This window comes from Capricornis sumatraensis, chromosome 16 (assembly GCF_032405125.1).
Source record: "Capricornis sumatraensis isolate serow.1 chromosome 16, serow.2, whole genome shotgun sequence".
Taxonomy (NCBI): Eukaryota; Metazoa; Chordata; class Mammalia; order Artiodactyla; family Bovidae; genus Capricornis; species Capricornis sumatraensis.
The window spans coordinates 57,975,449-57,994,353 of record NC_091084.1 but is presented as its reverse complement, the minus strand read 5'-3'; the positions used below and the strand labels follow the sequence as shown (position 1 = coordinate 57,994,353).

General features: G+C 38.4%; 1 protein-coding gene across 1 annotated transcript in view; it reads left to right on the top strand.

Moving 5' to 3' along the window:
• Positions 1 to 8,982: 8,982 nt before the first annotated feature.
• Positions 8,983 to 18,905, top strand: part of SLC5A12 (solute carrier family 5 member 12) — a 45,919-nt gene continuing 35,996 nt past the window's right edge. Inside the window, exons 1-2 of the mRNA XM_068989243.1 lie at positions 8,983 to 9,321; positions 18,628 to 18,693. Coding sequence (XP_068845344.1) covers positions 8,983 to 9,321; positions 18,628 to 18,693 — 405 coding nt within the window. The remainder of the gene's footprint in view (positions 9,322 to 18,627; positions 18,694 to 18,905) is intronic.

Below are 18,905 nucleotides of genomic sequence, written 5' to 3'. Positions count from 1 at the left end.
TCAGGAAGATCCCCAGGAAGAGGAAATGGCAACCCATTTCAGTATTCTTGCTGGGATAATCCCAGGGACAGAGGAACCTGAAGGGTTACAGCCCGTGGGGTCACAGAGTTGGACATAACCGAGTGACTGAGCTCACATGTACGATATTTTTAAAACTACTGAAAATGGTGAAATAGCTCACCTATTGATATCTTCAGTGTTCTAGGATGAATTAATTGTGCCCTTCCCACTCCACCCCAACCTTCCTTCTTCAGGGATATGATACACAGCCTTTTAATTTATGCTGGTGATGAATTCTTAAAAATTTTGTAGTTATTTGGCTTGCAATATGTTTTCCTAAAATTGTTATCAAAAGTACTTATGATTTAAAATGTAGCAGTATGTCTTTCCCAGTTGATAATTTTTGTTACTAACCCATGCTTTCCCATCAGAAAAACCTCAGCAATTTTAGACAGACCTCACAGACCTCAAACAATGTTTAATAATTTTCCTTGGCAAGGATAAGAAGTCAGATTTTGAACTTGAAATGTATCAGGTAAATACATATTAAAACCTCATCCATATAGGCATTCCCATACATAGATAAGTTTTAAAAGAAATGGACATTAGCTTCTTCAACGCTGTTTGTCCCATGAAGGCACTGATATTGTAAAAAAGTTTTTCCATAAGTTTTTCTTTCTAATCCTCTACAATTTTAAAATATAGCACACAGACAGATCATGTGTAAATGTACTTTCTTACATAGTTCTAGTTGGTATGATATTCCATAACATGTTCGCTTCATGGGGGACTGAAATAATATTGATTGGTAAAAGCTTGAAATATTTGCAAAATGGGCCATACAATTGCCTTTCTAGAGTATAGATCTGACAAGAAATTACATAGAAGCATAATAACTGCAAATACCTATAACATCACAAAGTCAGCTTCAGGCTTGCTGGACAGATATCAGCTGAACCAGAACTTTTAGCACATTCATAAGAAGATTCCCATCCAAAGATGCAAAGAGTTAATTTGAAAAAAGAAAAAAAATTTTTATAACAGTCACAAAATGATGAATATCATCAGTTCAATGAAATTGAGGTTTCCATAATCTATACATTAAAGGCAAAGAATAGAGCAAAAACCAAGGGAAACCCAATCAGAAATATAAACTCTATCCCTCTGATTTGTGAAATAAATATTTATGAATGATAGTATGGTAGCTCCTGTGTTATTTTCCTAGGCTTTGTTCTTCCCAGCATAGTACTAAAAGTTCCTAGTGCAAATGCTGAAATATGACAGCTGCCAATCATATTGATAATTTGTCGTTCAGTAGCTCTGTCATGTCTGACTCTGCAACCCCATGGTTTGCAGCATGCCAGGCTTCCCTGTCCTTCACTGTATCTTGGAAAATTTGGTCAAATTCATGTTTGTTGAGGCACTGAAATGGATAAGCATTATTACTGAAGTTCCTACGATGTGCCCAACTCTGCATAAGGTAGCTGACAGACACCTTCAAAATCAACCACAACCCAATGAAAAGGGTCTCATTTCTATGTTAAAGATGAGCAATTGAGTGTCAAAGAAATGAAATAACTTTTTAAGATGATCAAATTAAATACCTGAGCAAAAATCTGAGCCTAGTTATGACTCAAATTCTCCAGTCTTCATTATTAATAAGAGCTTTCACTTAGACGCTTTCACTTGATACACTTAAGTATGAGTCAATTACCTGAGTGTTAAACTAATCCCCAAATCATAAGTAGGGCCACCAAGAGTAAGCTTCTAGGAAAAAGAAAAAAACAAACAAACAAACAAACAAAGAGAGAAGTACAAAAAGTAAATTCAAAGTCTCCAGCAAAGGAGGAGAGATACAAATCTTTACCTGGTATTTGTATGGATATGTTCATTGACTTCCTACAGAAAACTATGCTCACAAATTACTCTAAATTATTCCCCTCTGTGTGCTTTAGCATTAACCTGAGTTTCATGATGAAGAATGAAAGACATAGAGCAACTTTCTGAAGGTCATAAGGTTGGTTGACTGAGATGAGATTTGAATTCAGTTCTTTCTGCTTTAATGTAAGAAGACACTTTCCTAATTAAACAACTTCTAAACATGAAACATTTCAGAAAGCTGAAAACTAAATTCTAAGGGGAATTTTTTATGGCATATTTTCCATGTATCATGAACAAAAATAAAATATCATGAAGACCTGGCAACCTACCTAGCAAGGAAATCAAGTCTTAGAATAAATTGGAAAGTATAGAATTAGAGTAAAATTTCTGGAAATTCTTTCTTAGAAATAAAATTCCAAAAGACACACATGATCACTGAGAAATTCAACACTTGAAGAAGCTTGAATGACTGTGACCAGTGTTGATGAACCTCTGTTATTACCATTTTTTATTAAAGAGGACAACAGCATCTTATACGTGTCTCCAAACACTTGCAAACACAATCCCCTCAATCAGGGTTTTAAACAAGTCCTCTTGGAATAACTATATGTTGTAGTTACCATTGCACCATACAGTTTGTGAAATTTTTATTTGACATCGCCTTTGAGGCTAGGAGATATTCATTTGTATATTCTTAGTGATGAAAAATATCCAGTTAATTTCAGTTTAGGAAATAAACAAAAATCATTTATTCATAGTGGTGCCTGGTGATGTCAGAGATAGCATGAGGAATGCTGGAATTGATAAGAAATGAGAAACTAAAAAGAGTTTCCATGGTAACTGATAAACACTGCATCTGAACTTGCCAGCTATACTGTATGTTCGAGTACATTTCCAAAGGATCTGAAAAACAAAAATCACTCAACATTAAATTTTGCCTGAATTTAATGGAAATGTCAATTGCTTATTTATAAGATATTTGCTGCTGCTAAATTGCAGTCATGTCCGACTCTGTGCAACCCCATAGTCGGCAGCCCACCAGGCTCCCCCATCCCTGGGATTCTCCAGGCAAGAACACTGGAGTGGGTTGCCATTTCTTTCTCCAATGCATGAAAATGAAAAGTGAAAATGAAGTCGCTCAGTTGTGTCCGGCTCTTAGCGACCCCATGGACTGCAGCCCACCAGGCTCCTCTGTCCATGGGATTTTAGATATTTGAAGATGTGACAATATCACAAGATCGACATAAGGAGCCTTGAGTATCACTGTTCTGTTTTACTTCAGATGTGTTGATTATCATTGTTGAGGTTGACAGGAGAGAGAAACCCAGATTTTTCTCTATTACTTTTAAGAAGTGCCCCCATCAAAGCTTGAAAAGTAAGTCAGAACTGTGTTTGTAAGAAATATTCAGTACAAAGAACATGGATTTTCGAGTCACCCAGGGTTAGACTGTGTGAACTGAATCTTCATGTTGCACAAAGCATTTCCTTGTGTATATTTTTCACTTAGAAGATGGGATTATTGACACTAATTTTAAGATTTTTTATAACTATGAATGACATGACATATGAAAGTGTCACACACATGCTCGATTCTGTCTCCTTTTGAAACTTATTCAAAAGTTCTATTTTAATGCCTAGAAACCTGAAACAAACACGAGATCCCTTCTGTTTATGCTTATTTAACAAAAGGAAGCTCATAATAGATCTTGCTGGTGGTTCTCCCATTTGTCATTCTACAATGAGAAGTTATTTGGTATCTAAGGATATTTAGCTAAGGAACTTGATCCTCATGCTCAATTACCCTTCTGACTACATATTCACTTTAAAAGTTCTACTTGTTTACTGCAAGTGTGTGTTGCCATTAGTCTGTTTTAATATTAAATGATGATCTCTGCTGGACTCTGAAATTTGCCTCTTAAAGTTGAAAGTCACCATTTTTCAAAATTGTTAAGTATATGTAGGATGAATGAATAAAATTTTAACTACTGTCAAATTTAGCTGTAAAGAATTTTGAGAACCTGATAGAATTAAATATAAATTTCAGTTTTTATTTAGATGAGAATATGTGTTTTGGAGGTAGATAAATATTTCAACTTTTTAAAAAATAGTCTTGGAAATTTTTCTTTTAGTTTCCCTTTTTATCAGTAAAACAAGATTTAAACATAGATTATAACAATGAAAGAAACCCCTAGAATTCACCTAATTTAATTCGTTGAGTGTATACTATGGGACAGAAACTTATAGGTACTAAGAGTCACATAGAGAACAAAATAGACAAAGTTCTTTATGGAGCTTATAATCTAGTAGGGAGATATTGACATTTAAAATATATGATATATTAGTAGGAGATATATTTTATGGAGAATAAAGAAAGTAGAGATTGAACATGTAGCTGTTTACAGTGTAAGAAGGTTGTCTGGTCCAGGCAGGTAACATTTGAGCAGGCTTGAAAAGGTAATTTAGTTACTTAAATTAGTCTAATTATCTAATTATTATTAAATATGATATAGCATTTTCAAATAGGTAGCTAAGAACAGAGACATTAGTAATGTGTCCAATATTACAAGATGGCTGAGTGAGAGGGTGGAGAAAGAGACTTGGTCCTTGTTGCAGATTAAGGATGTTTTCCACTATAGTACAATATCAAAATGGCCAAGTCTTGTTCATGTCTGTTTTCCTCCTTTCTGTCCTGCTCCTGCTGCTGCTGCTAAGTCACTTCAGTCATGTCCGACTTTGTGCGACCCCACAGATGGCAGCCCACCGGGCTCCCCTGTCCCTGGGATTCTCCAGGCAAGAACACTGGAGTGGTTTGCCATTTCCTTCTCCAATGCATGAAAGAGAAAAGTGAAAGTGAAGTCGCTCAGTCGTGTCGGACTCTTCAGGACCCCATGGACTGCAGCCCTCTGTCCTAGGCTAACATAAATGTAGTGTGCATAGCCTGCTGTTAAGAATATTGCAACAAGGGTGTCTTTTCCCTGGATGTCATGTCCTTCCAGTTCTTTACTCTTCTCCCCATTCCCCACCTTGGTTAACATTCAACATCCTCCAACTCTTTTCCATTATAAATGCTCTATGCCAGGTGCAGAACAATTTCACAGCACAGAGCTATTAATGATCACAAGTTCAAATATAACCTACTAGGCAAGGGAGTAATTGAATAGTTGGGCCTTGTAAAGGGAGTGTGTGTGTGTGTGTGTGTGTGTGTGTGTGTGTGTGTGCACGTGTGTGTGAAGGGTGACCGTATTTAGTATTTACATTCTAATAAAGGTCTCAGTTTTGCACTAGAGAAATAAAATAGAGATGTGCCCTTGGAGGCCTCAGTAAGAGGATACAGGAAATACTGTGGTTTCTTTTAGTCAAAGCAGCACATTTTCCTTTGTTCTCCCCCCATGTTAATATTTCTGACATAGGGATGTACTTTCTAACTGATATAATCACTGAATGTGTTGGCTTTTTGTTTTCCCTCACAAGTTATGAATAAACAAGGGTTCTATATTATAATCAATATGAACTTTGCATAGAGTGAGTTTTAATGGGATAGAGGGAGAGGATTTGAAAACACTGAATGCTATCAAAGGAAGAAAGTGTAAAGAAATAGAAAATAACTGAGAATTAAATCAATATAGTAATGTTGTGCCTTATAATCAACGAAAGTTGTAAGTGAGGAAGGCCAATAACGTTTCTTGACAAAGGTTAACTGAGATCACAAGTACTCATCAATTCTTTATCTACAAGCTTCTGGTATTTAACCTTGGGAATGTATTGATATACTAATAGTGTTTTGAATTAATATTCACAAGACTTGTACAAATTGTCCTCATGTCTTATGGATTGAACATTAACAGTTAGATGTTAATATTAAAGAATAGAACAGCTAAAACTCTGAAAGCTGGAGCTCTGATTTTCTGCTGAGACAGCTACCAACAAATACCTGTTATATAATTAGAATATCTCATGATAAAAATTAGTAAAACTCAAGGTTAAGGCAAAAAATTAAAGAACTATTTTTCTCATTAATGCTGATATCAACTCTGTAAATTTAAAGGAAGGAATAAAGAAACAGGACATAGACAACCCTGGCAGAGTTTTTTCAGATTTATTCTCCACTAAAAGCATATTTCCGTCATCAAAGCTTTGTGTGGTTGACTTCAAATCCATGGATCAAAGTAGGGAGTAAAGACGGTATCCAAACTAAGCAACTAATCAAGGAGTCAGTCAGCTACTCAGATGTCAAAGCAAAATTAGAGCTTCCTCTGTTTCATGGGAAGTATTTCTGGCCTTGGACATAATTTTTGTTTTCTTCTTTTGCTTTTTGGATGAGTTCTTTACTTTCTACAATTGTCATTATTCAGTCACTAAGCTGTGTCTAGCACTTTGAGACCCCATGGAGTGCAACACACCAAGCCTCCCTGTCTTTCACTATCTCATGGAGTTTGCTCTAATTCATGTCCACTGAGCAGTTATGCTATCCAACCAACTCATCCTCTGTCGCCACCTTTTTCTCCTGCCCTCAATCTTTCCCAGAATGAGGGTATTTTCCAATGAGTCAGCTCTTCACATCAGGTAGCCAGAGTATTGGAACTTTAGCTTCAGCATCAGTTCTTTCTACATATGGATTGGGCACCCTGGCCCAGATCTTGTGCCTCTGCCTCCAATGAGTTGGTCATCTACAACCACTTAGTGGCTCCTACAAATACATACATACAGAGTCTTTAAAACAGGTGAGGATATTTGCAGAGTAAAAAATGAGCACCAAGGGACCCTGCTTCCTACAGGAGTTGGGGAGGAGGACAGCAGGAAGTGTGAGTCAGAGAAGGCTCCATAGAGCAAGGTAAATATGAACAAGATCTTGTGGGACCAACTGGTTCTGTAGGGGTGGAGTGGGGGAAAACCATTAAGAAGGCAGGAGAGGCATGAATAATGTGGAGAAATTACCCCACAGAGGCTTGCTGGGGGCGCTTTGGATCAATCAACAGAGTCTAAGAGCAGAACCAAGAATCTCTAACTGTTTCGTAGATAAGTACATTTGTAATATTTTTCCACATAAAAGTGTTATCATATGATATTTGTCTTTCTTTATCTGACTCACTTCATTTAGTGTGATAATATCCAGATCCATCCAAGTTGCTGCAAATGGCATTATTTCACTCTTTTTAATGAGTCAGTAATATTCCATTGTATATATTAATATATACCACATCTTCTTTATCCATTTATCTGTGGATGGATATTTAGATTGCTTCCACATCCTGGCTATTACAAATAGTGCTGCAATAAACATTGGGATGCATGTATCTTTTGGAATTATGGTTTTCTCCAGATATATGCCCAGAAGTAGTATTACAGGGTCACAAGATAACTCTACTTTAATCTTTTAAGGAAAGTCTATACTGTTCTCCATAGCGGTTATACCAATTTACATTTCCACTAACAGTGAAGGAGGGTTTCCTTTTCTTCACAACCTTTCCAACATTTATTGTTTGTAGACTTTTTGATGATGGCCATTCTGACTGGTGTGAGGTAACATCTCATTGTAGTTTTGATTTGCATTTCTCTAATAGTTAGCACTGTTGAGCATCTTTTCATGTGCTTTGTGGCTGTATGCCTTTTTTTTGGAGAAATGTCTAGTTAGGTCTTCTGCCCATTTTTTGATTGAGTAGTTTGCTTTTTTGATGTTGAGTAGCATGTGTTGTTTGCAATTTTGGAGGCTAATCCCTTGTTGGTTGCATCATTTACAAGTATTTTGTCCCATTCTGTGGGTTCTTTTTGTCTTATTTATTGTTTCCTTTGCTGTGCAGAGCAGAAACATACTCACAGACTTAGAAAATGAACTTGTGGGTACCAGGGGGAAGGCAGAGAGAGCAATAGATTGGGAGTTTGGGATGGACATGTACACACTGCTATATTTAAAATGGATAACAAACAAGGACCTACTCTATAGCACAGGGAACTCTGCCCAATTCTCTGTAATAGCCTAAATGGAAAAAGAATTTGAAAAAGAATAGATGCATGCATATATATAACTGAATCACTTTGATGTACCCCTGAAACTAACACAACATTGTTCATCAACAAAACTTCCAATATAAAATTAAAAATATAAAAGAGTAAAAAGAGGAGTAATAAAAATAATTTTAATGCACATAGAAAAAAGAATCTTTAACTGTATTCTTCTTTCTCTTATTTGTCCTGGTCTTAAACTTAACCTCTGTGCATAAGTGTTGTGAGCTGGAAAAATGATAGAGAGACAAAGAAGAAAAATTTGAGAACTACAGGCAATGTTTTAATTGTAGTTTATTTTTTGAAGCCTAGAGTCAAGAAAGAGTCACCTATTAGTTGCTTGGCTATGAGCAAGTGTAATAGTTATTTACAGATCAGAAAAAGAGGGTCAGAAAGTCTGAGACACTTAAAGATTCACCATACTCTATAAGGTGTTAGTCCATGTTCCAGCTGAAGCTCTAAGAGTTTAAATAATTCATCAACAATATCACAGCTCAATTAAGTTTGCACCAACTTGAGCAAAGGTCTCCTGACCCCTTGTTCTTTGCTCCTTTTCCTCCATACCCACTGCCTCAGAAAGTCACAGGTACACACCTTCACTCTCCCTTACTCGGAAGAAAGACACCAGTGATAGTTGTGTTGGCATTTTACAGATTCTGTTTAACTCAAAAATGCTGAGGTGGTGAACTTGAATCACTCCTATGTTTCCCAGTAATATTTAACCTTAAGTTAAAAGAAAACCTAGGAGATTAAAGAACATGTTATCTGGCAAGTGCATTTCACCGTCGGTGGTTATTAATTTCAAAATACATCTGAATTCCTTCTCTGGAGCATATGCTTTAGCAAAGGAACAGAGAGCTCCAGGCCAGGGTCAGATTTCAAGTTCTTATCTGTCGATACCCATAACACTACCAGAATCCTCTTTGCTGTTGACTTCTGAGATCCTTCCCAGGTACAACTTGGTGTCTGAAGTGCTACCCAAGTGCCTCTGGTCATCATTCTCTTCACACAGCCTCAGCCTCCGTGAGCAAAGCATACTGAGCTTTGCTTTTGGAAAGACATCGGGTTGAGAGCAACTCTCTGGTGCCTATACGTCTCAGCATGGAGGTGAAGAACTTTGCAGTTTGGGATTATGTTGTCTTTGCAGCCCTCTTTATCATTTCCTCTGGAATTGGGGTGTTCTATGCGATTAAGGAGAGAAAAAAAGCCACTTCGAGGGAGTTTCTGGTCGGTGGACGGCAAATGAACTTTGGCCCGGTGGCACTCTCCCTGACAGCCAGCTTCATGTCCGCCGTCACTGTCTTGGGGACCCCTGCTGACGTCTACCGCTTTGGAGCATCCTTCGTCCTCTTCTTCATTGCGTATGCGTTAGTCATTATCCTCACATCAGAGCTCTTTCTTCCTGTGTTCTACAGATCTGGCATCACCAGCACGTACGAGGTAAAACAGCTCCTTGCTTCTTTTTTACTTTGGGAAGAGTTGCTGTTTCCTCTCCACTTGAACAGGTCTTTTTACAATTGCTTTTTCCCTCTAATATACATCTTATGTGTATTATGTCTTAATGATAACACATGGTGGTTGCAAAACACTTATGTGCAGGATAATTACAAATCATGGCGAGAATTTATTACAGTGTTATTGGGGAAAGCTTAAGCTTTGGACACGGACGTACCTGTATGCAGAGACAGCCACAGACATCTACACCTTCCATCTGTAGAGTGAAAGTAACAAAGTCAAGCTCTGAGGCTATTTCAATGGTTAAATGAGAATTTGTTGGTAAACATCTAAAGCACTGCCTAACTCATAGGAGATTCTCAATGAAAGAGAACTGAACTTGTTACTTGTTTTATTTTATTCTGAAAAGCACAAAGAACATTGTGTATTGTCTCTTTTTGGCTAAGAAAACTGAGATACAGATAGATGATTTAAGATTGTACAATAGATGGTGCACTTTTAGTAAAGTGGTTCCGTTACTTAAATCAGTTACAAATATGTAACTGAGGAGATTTGAGACCATACGGATAGAGGACACACAGGGATTTAGTTGAATTTAATTTACCCTTCACATTTGCCTTTTACATATTTTTTTTTATTTTTATTATTATTTTTTTACTTTATTTTACTTTACAATACTGTATCAGTTTTGCCATACATTGACATGAATCCACCACGGGTGTACATGCGCTCCCAAACATGAACCCCCTCCCACCTCCCTCCCCATAACATCTCTCTGGGTCATCCCAGTGCACCAGCCCCAAGCATGCTGTATCCTGCGTCGGACATAGAATGGCGATTCGATTCTTGCATGATAGTATACATGTTACGTATTTTTAAAATTGTAGTACCCTGATACAAAGAAACTCAGATTGTGTAAAGTATATGTTTTGGAATTGCCTCTTTCTTTGTAAGAACTGGCAGTGTCAGGGGTGGGGAACAGGGCAGAAAGGATAATTAGAGAGTTTGGGATCAACAAGTACACACTGCTATATTTAAAATGGATAACCGTCTGTATAGCAGAGGGAACCCTGCTCTATGTTGTGTGGTAGCCTGGAGGGGAGGGGAGTTTGGGGGAGAAAGGATACATGTATATGTATGGCTGAATCCCTTTGCTGTCTACCTGAAACTGTCACAACATTGTTGGTTGGCTATACTCCAATATAAAATAAAAAGTTTAAAAGAGAGAGAGGAAAGCATTGGCAGTGTGGCATACGAGAAAGGCATGAGCTCTAGACTCTTTTGAGTCTAGAGTTACTTGTTTTTGACTACTAGCTCTGCCACTTAACTAGCTGCATAGCTTTGGGGAAATGACTCATCTCTGTATCTGATTTTAACACATGTAAAATAGGAATAATAAAAGGGTCTATCTTAAAGAATGTCTGTGAGGAGTAAATGAGTTATTATAGGCAAATACTCTTAACAAAGCCTGGCAAATGGTAAATACAGAGGAAGAATTTGTATTATTATAATTATTATTCTTGTTGTTGCTACTGTCCCCAAATTTATAGTCTCAATATAGAGGCTTTAATTTATGTTTATTTGTTCATCTTCCATTTCTAGCTACCTATCTATGGATATTCTTATCAGGTTTTTTGAAGTAGAAAGGACTGAAAGGGGAGACTTTATGTCCCCACCTCTTAAATCTGGGATGGCCTTGTGACTTACTTTGGCCAATAGAATGTGGCAGAAGTGATGTGTGAAAGTGGAGCTGAAGTCTCGTGAGCTTATAGCTTCTGCCTTTGCCTTCTTGGAATGCTGTTCTGATACAGCTATGTCAGGAAGCGGATCTAGCTGGTCTCATTTCTGGAGGATGAATGGACACATAGAAGAGAACAGAGGCAGCCTGGCTAGCAGCCAACACCAATCATCAGACTTGTGAGTGAGGCCGTCTTGGACTTTCTCCCCCAGCTTATCTTCCCATTGATTGCAGACCCATGAGAACTTTGTGCAAACAAGTAGAGCAATTGCCTACCCAGTCCTAAAAACTGTGAGAAATATTAAGTCCTTAGTTTTAAAGCCAGTGACTTTTGGGGCTGGTAATAACCAGCTGATTTAAATGCTTTAATATGCAGAAAGATTTCAAGACTAATCTATGAATGTGGGCTACTTTGTCACTATTCTCTCCCATGTCAAAGCATAAGGAATTGTTCTCACCCTCAAGTTGTAACTCAGGCTCAGCTCATTTGCAATAGCGTGCATTTTCATTATCTCCACTTGGACAATTTATAATTAGTCTCACGATGTTGTCTCCACCTCAGATAGAGTTATTTTCTTCTTTCTGTTATCAAACATTAATAGATCCAGTTTGTTATAATTTACCATTAACACTAGCTTGTGGGCTACCTACTTTCTCATTTTTCTTAGTCTTCTTCTTTTTTAGTTTAAAGCACAAACTTGTTATTCTTATTTTATTTTATTTTATTTTTTTTGGCTGCACTAGGTCTTCATTGTGACACATGGGCTGGCAAACAGGTTTAGTTGCCCCACAGCATGTGGGATTGAACTCGTGTTCCCTGCATTAGAAAGTGGATTCCCAACCACTGCACCACCTGGGAAGTCCTTTCTTGTACTTCTTAAACTAAATAGTTTCTGAACTACATACCTATCTCTAATCCAGATTTTTCATTATAATGCCAAGGCCACTACTTCTCTATGTCTTCTTCCAAGGTGTTTTCTAAGCCTTATAGATTATATATACTCTTTATTTAGAAATTGCTTTCATTTTACTTCTCCTTTAAATTACATTTGTGGCATTTTAGTAATTATAGTTAAAAGTTGAGAAATTAGATGTGTATGATATCATTATTGAGTATATGATATCATTATTGAGTATTATTTCAGTATAGTAAATATTGTGACAAAATATTTGTTGTAAAATGGATGTTTAGTGCGTGATAGGGTCTGAACCACTGTTATGAGGTCTTTTGAGACCATTTTAAGGATTGCTTTTTACTCTCAGTGAGATAGGTCATTACAATGTTTGAGCAGAAGAGTGACTTGTATTTCAAGAGTATTCCTCTAGCAGGATATTATTGCTGAAGCAGGGGTCTAGTTAGGAGGCTGCTGCCATAATCTAGGCAAGAGATGACAACATTAGTGTGGAGACAGAGGGGATGACACGAGTGGAATTCGGAAAGTTGGGGGAGGAAATGCCGGGATTCTTTTACGAACTGCATGTGAGGAGTGAAATGAAAAAGAGTCAAGGATGGCGTCACATTACTTGGGCTTGAACCCGCATGAAAAGTGGACTTGTTATTTCCTGAGATGGAAAGGAGTGAGGCTAGATCAGGTTTGGGGTTTGAAAATAATCCATCATGATGGTAAATGTTACCTGTGCTATTTTTAGAAGCAAGCATGATGTGTACAAATTTTCTGCTGAACTTCCATTTTTACTTTTGACCATACCCAGTATTCTTGCCTGGAAAATTCCATGGACAAAGGAGCCTGGTGAACCTCAGTCCATGGGTTTGTAAAGAGTCAGACAAAACTAAGCAACTGAACATGCTTGCTTGCAAAGCTATACATCTACAAAGATGACCACTGGATGAGTAAGTGAGTGAATACAATCTTTCAGATGGAAAATTATGCAGTTTGAATAGTCTTTTATTATAGAGTGAGATAGTGGCAAAGCTCAAATTAGAATTCAAGAAGTCTTATTTCGTATATATATCTATATATATTTTTTCTTTTTTCTTAATACTGTCTCTCTAGTTTGACCAAATTGACTGAATTTAGAAGAACTAAACTGAGTTGGATGTTACAACCAATGACTTTTTCTAGATTCCTATAGCAGCTTCCTTACCCTATATCCATTTTTCAGTAACAATTCTCTGTTTGCTTTCCTAGACTTCATATGCTATCCAGCCAATACCATATATTTTGGGTTTTGTTACATTTCTCAACTTCTGACATCACTTTTTATGTCAATTATCTATTGATGTGTAATATACCACCCCAAAATAAATTTCTTAAGACAACAATTATATTTGTTCACAATTCAGTGGATCTGATCTGAGCTCAAGAAGTTCTAAGATAGTCAGGTTCTTCTTCTGATCTACCTTGGGGCCGTCTATCCAGATGTTCAAGCTGGTCTTAGAAAAGGCAGAAGAACCAGAGATCAAATTGCCAACATCCGCTGGATCATCAAAAAAAGCAAGAAATTTCCAGAAAAACATCTATTTCTGTTTTATTGACTATGCCAAAGCCTTTGACTGTGTGGATCACAATAAATTGTGGAAAATTCTGAAAGAGATGGGAATACCAGACCACCTGACCTGCCTCTTGAGAAACCTATATGCAGGTCAGGAAAAAACAGTTAAAACTGACATGGAACAACAGAGTGGTTCCAAAGAGGAAAAGGAGTACATCAAGGCTGTATATTGTCACCCTGCTTATTTAACTTCTATACAGAGTACATCATGAGAAACGCTGGGCTGGAGGAAGCACAAGCTGGAATCAAGATTGCTGGGAGAAATATCAATCACCTCAGATATGCAGATGACACCACCCTTATGGCAGAAAGTGAAGAGGAACTAAAAAGCCTCTTGATGAAAGTGAACGAGGAGAGTGAAAAAGTTGGCTTAAAGCTCAACATTCAGAAAACTAAGATCATGATATCCGGTCCCATCACTTCATGGGAAATGGATGGGGAAAGAGTGGAAACAGTGTCAGACTTTTTTGGGGGAGGCTCCCAAATCACTGCAGATGGTGATTGCAGCCATGAAATTAAAAGACACTTACAACAAAGGTCCGTCTAGTCAAGGCTATGGTTTTTCCAGTAGTCATGTTTGGATGTAAGAGTTGACTATGAAGAAAGCTGAGCGCTGAAGAATTGATGGTTTTGAACTGTGGTGCTGGAGAAGACTCTTGAGAGTCCCTTGGACTACAAGGAGATCCAACCAGTCCATTCTAAAGGAGATCAGTCCTGGGTATTCTTTGGAAGGAATGATGCTAAAGCTGAAACTCCAGTACTTTGGCCACCTCATGAGAAGAACTGACTCATTGGAAAAGACTGATGCTGGGAGGGATTGGGGGCAGGAGGAGAAGGGGATGACAGAGGATGAGATGGCTGGATGGCATCACCGACTTGATGGATGTGGGTTTGAGTGAACTCCGGGAGTTGGTGATGGACAGGGAGGCCTGGCATGCTGCAATTCATGGGGTCACAAAGAGTCGGACACGACTGAGCAACTGAACTGAACTGAACTCCTTGGAAGGAAAGTTATGACCAACCTAGATGGCATATTAAAAAGCAGAGACATTACTTTGCCAACAAAGGTCCGTCTAGTCAAGGCTATGGTTTTTGCAGTGGTCATGTATAAATGTGAGAGTTGGACTGTAAAGAAAGCTGAGCACCGAAGAATTGATGCTTTTGAACTGTGGTGTTAGAGAAGACTCTTGAGAGTCCCTTGGACTGCAAGGAGATCCATCCAGTCCATCCTAAAGGAGTTCAGTCCTGGGTGTTCATTGGAAGAACAGATGCTGAAGATGAAACGCCAATACTTTGACCACCTCGTGCGAAGAGTTGACTCATTGGAAAAGACCCTGATGCTGGAAAGATTGAGGGCAGGAGGTGAAGGGGATGACAGAGGATGAGATGGTTGGATGGCACCACTGACTCAGTGGACATGGATTTAGGTGGACTCTGGGAGTTGGTGATGGACAGGGAGGCCTGGCGTGCTGAGATTCATGGGGTTACAAAGAGTCGGACACGACTGAGAGACTGAACTGAATTGACTGATGTGACTGCCATAAGCTAGTGATTTGGCTCATTGGTCTAGGCAAACTCAGATGGGACAACTTGTATAATAGCATATCAGATTTGGTCTCATCTTACAGTAGGCTATCCTTGACTCTTAATGTTATGGGAGAAGAATCTCTGTCAACAAGAAGGTACAGCTTATCACACAAGCAATTCTGCAGTCTCCACTTGAATCATATTTGTTATTAATAGAAATATCACTGTCTTAAGTTGCATTCTCCCAGAAGAAAACCCTGAGACAAGGAATTGTATGCAAGTCATTTTTTGGGGAAATGATTTTATTAAATTATCAGTAGGCCAGTGGCAAGTAAGACATGGGAAAAAAGCCAATGTTTTTTGAGCAGGTTGTTAACCATGAGCAACTGAGTTTCCATCTCATTGGGGATCTCAGGAAGACAGTAGAGGTCACATATCAGGGTTGGCCTCACTGAGATGGAAATTACCAGGATTTTGGGGGTCCAGTTTCCTTTTATTGTTGGCTTTCAGCAGTTTTAGTCTGTCCTGGGGAAGGGCTAAGATAAAGCCCTCAAGCAGATAATCACAGAACACTTAGATACCATCAAGGTGTACTGGGACAGAGAATGGCAATAAACTAAAGGGGTCACACCCACGACAGCTACTATGGTCACTAAGATCCCATATATTCCTGTCCCTGCGTTTGATGTTATCATCCACTGTGTCGTTAGGTCACACAAGTGTCAATTTTAGAGAGAGGGAGCCGTGGTTTAGTGCAATAATCTAATCTTTCCAAGGACATGTAATCTGAACCCGAGTTGTCCTCAACATAAAAGTTTTATTTTGTTTTGTTTTATCCTGTGATAGCTGAGACTTTCAGATCCTTCCTCAGTGACTTCTTTAAAAATATTTTCCTTGTACATGGTGCCCTCATTCACACATCCACCTGACTCATAGTGTACTGAATGCACCATCTGAAGAGAGATGGGATGAAAATAAGGCAGTTCTTTCTTTGGGGGAATGGCTGAGCAGGGAAGTTGAGAGATGGGATTAGTGTGAAATTGAGTGACAATTCTGCCAAGAGGAGTCTTTTCTAGGGTTTTAAAGAATGTCCCATCTTAAGGCATCAAACAACTCTTACTTATGTATTATTTCTAGGAAAAAGGAGTGGTTAATTCCAGGTTTAATCAAAATGATTTTTTCTTAAATTAGATAACAATTATTACCAATTAAAAATTACTACCAAGAATTACTACTAAGATATTAAATCCTCAACTATTTGCTACTTTTAACATTTATTTTGTTCATTCAATGCATGTTTATTGTGCACTGGAGTTCAAATACTAGTGCCTTCTAGAGCAGGAATTCTAGGAATTCAGGAATACCTTTGGTGACCCCCAACAGTAAATCAGATACATTGATTTAGTATGTTCATAACTCCCTGTAGCTTTTCTTCTAGTACATACCATGACTGTAACTTTACTGCTATAAATTTAGTAGTCTCCTCCTCTCATCTGTAAAGTCCTTTGGGTCATGAACTATATAATATTTGCTATCATTGTAGGTCAGAATGCAATATGGAAGACAAGGGATAAATATTTGTTAAATGAATACACGAAAGATGAAGATAAAGTGAAAAAATTGGACACTGTTATATGCACAAGGGAAAATAAGTGGTAGACTGGAAGATGCATACACCTCCCTCCAAAAATGGTCTTCCCAGTGCTCAGTAGTAAAGGAGCCACCTGCCAAACAGAAGATACCGATTCTATCCTTGGGTCTGGAATATTCCCTGGAGGAGCAAATAGCAACCCACTCCAGTATTCTTGCCTGGGAAATCCCATGAACCAAGGAACCTGACAGGCTACAGTCCATGCTGACACAAAGAATCAGACACAATTTAGCAGCTAAACTACCACCATCACTCTCCAAAAGGGATAATAAATGTCCTAATGCCAGGAATCTGTAACTATTACCTTATATGATTTTAAAAAAGAGATCCTTGCAAAACTGATTAAATTAAGAATCTTGAGATGGAGGGGTTATGCTGATTTAACCAGGCAGGCCTTAAGTACAATCATATTTATAAGAGGGAGGCAGAGGAACACTTGTCAGACAAAGAGAAAGCAATGTGACCACAGAGGCAGAAACTGGAGTGATGACGTTAGAAGTTAAGGAATGCCTGCAGCCACCAAAACTCCTAAGAGGCAAGAAGTAGATTCTTCCCTAAGACCTCCAGAGGGAGCAGAGCCCAGGCAACACCTTGGTTTTGGTCCAGTGAAATTGATTTTGAATTTCTGACTTCCAGAACTGTAAGAAAACACATTTCTGTTGTTTAAAGTCACCAAATTTGTGATAGTTTGTTACAGTGGCTATAGGAAATGAATACTGTAAAATATGTGATATGTGCACACAGGCATGCTCAATCAAGTCCAACTCTTTGCAACCAATGGACTGTAGTCAGTCAGGCTCCTCCGTCCATGGGGTTTTCCAGGCAAGGATATTGAAGTGGGTTGCTATTTCCTTCTCTAGAGGTCTTCCCAACCCAGGGATTGAACCCACATCTCTTGCATCTCCTGTATTGGCAGGTGGATTCTTTACCACTGTGCCACCTGGGAAGCCTATAAAATATGGGAATCCAACACTAAAACCCAAGGTAGCTGTTTATCAAGTGCTAAAGAAGCTTAGTATAATTGCCTAAAGAGTTCAGAGGGGAAAGTATGAGTAGGAACAGGAATGGCAATCAGGCTCTCGTTTTTGAAAGATGACTAATAATTGGTGAATTTTGAGGGCTAGAGGTGAGGGGAGGCTCTCTCTTCCTACACAGAAGAGAAATCTGCAGAGTACAAAGCATGCTGGCTGAACAATACATAGTGATTTTATGTAGACAGTAAATCAGGTGAGGGCTAGTGATGTTGAGAGCAGAAGGGTGTGGATCAGATAGTAGAGGGTTTAGAATGGAGAGCCTGGATGTGTGTTATGTTTTGTCAGTGATAGAGAATCACTGAAACCTTTGAGGAAAAGTGTGATGTGACCAGTGTTCTGCTTTAGGAGAATCAATGTGGCAGGTGTGTGGTTGGTGGAATGGGTGAGCACGATTTGGAGAGAGCTTAGAGAGCTCAGATAGAGCGTTACTGCATTGATCTGTGCAAGAGGTAAGGAAGGCCTGAGCTGAATCTAGGGGCAGTGTGGCTAGAAAATGAAATAATGGCTTTAATACGTCTAGTAGGAAGAGCCCTGGGGAGAGAGCCAGGAGACCTTTTAATTGAAGCAATAATAATTTAAAAATTTTAAAAAAGTATTTGTCTTCTCTGACCATCATGTGAAATTTGAGCAAAAACTGAGCTTTAATACATCTTTGACTTTAAACAATCCAAATTTCTCTCCCTTTCTTTCAAGTTCAAATAGGGTAAAATCATGTTATAAAGCTAAGCATTAAACTCAGAGAAATACCAAGAAAAAGCAAACCTTCTTAGCAGCCTTTAAATAAACCTTGCTGATTTTTTGCGTGTCCTTCTCTCTGTTCTTTCTAGTACTTACAACTACGATTCAACAAACCAGTTCGCTATGCAGCCACAGTCATCTACATTGTGCAAACGGTAAGGAGGAAGGGCTGCTGCAGAGGTGGGTTGTGGGGTGGCAGGAATGGGTTTGTATATTTCAAGAAGCAATTAACACAGTTAAAGGAAAGATTCAACACTAAGAAGAAACTACTGTCTTCCGAGGATAGCGCTTTCAAAATATGTGATTTTATAGAGGGATTTCCACATTTCATAGACTTCATATATCTGTATAAATAATGCCAAATACA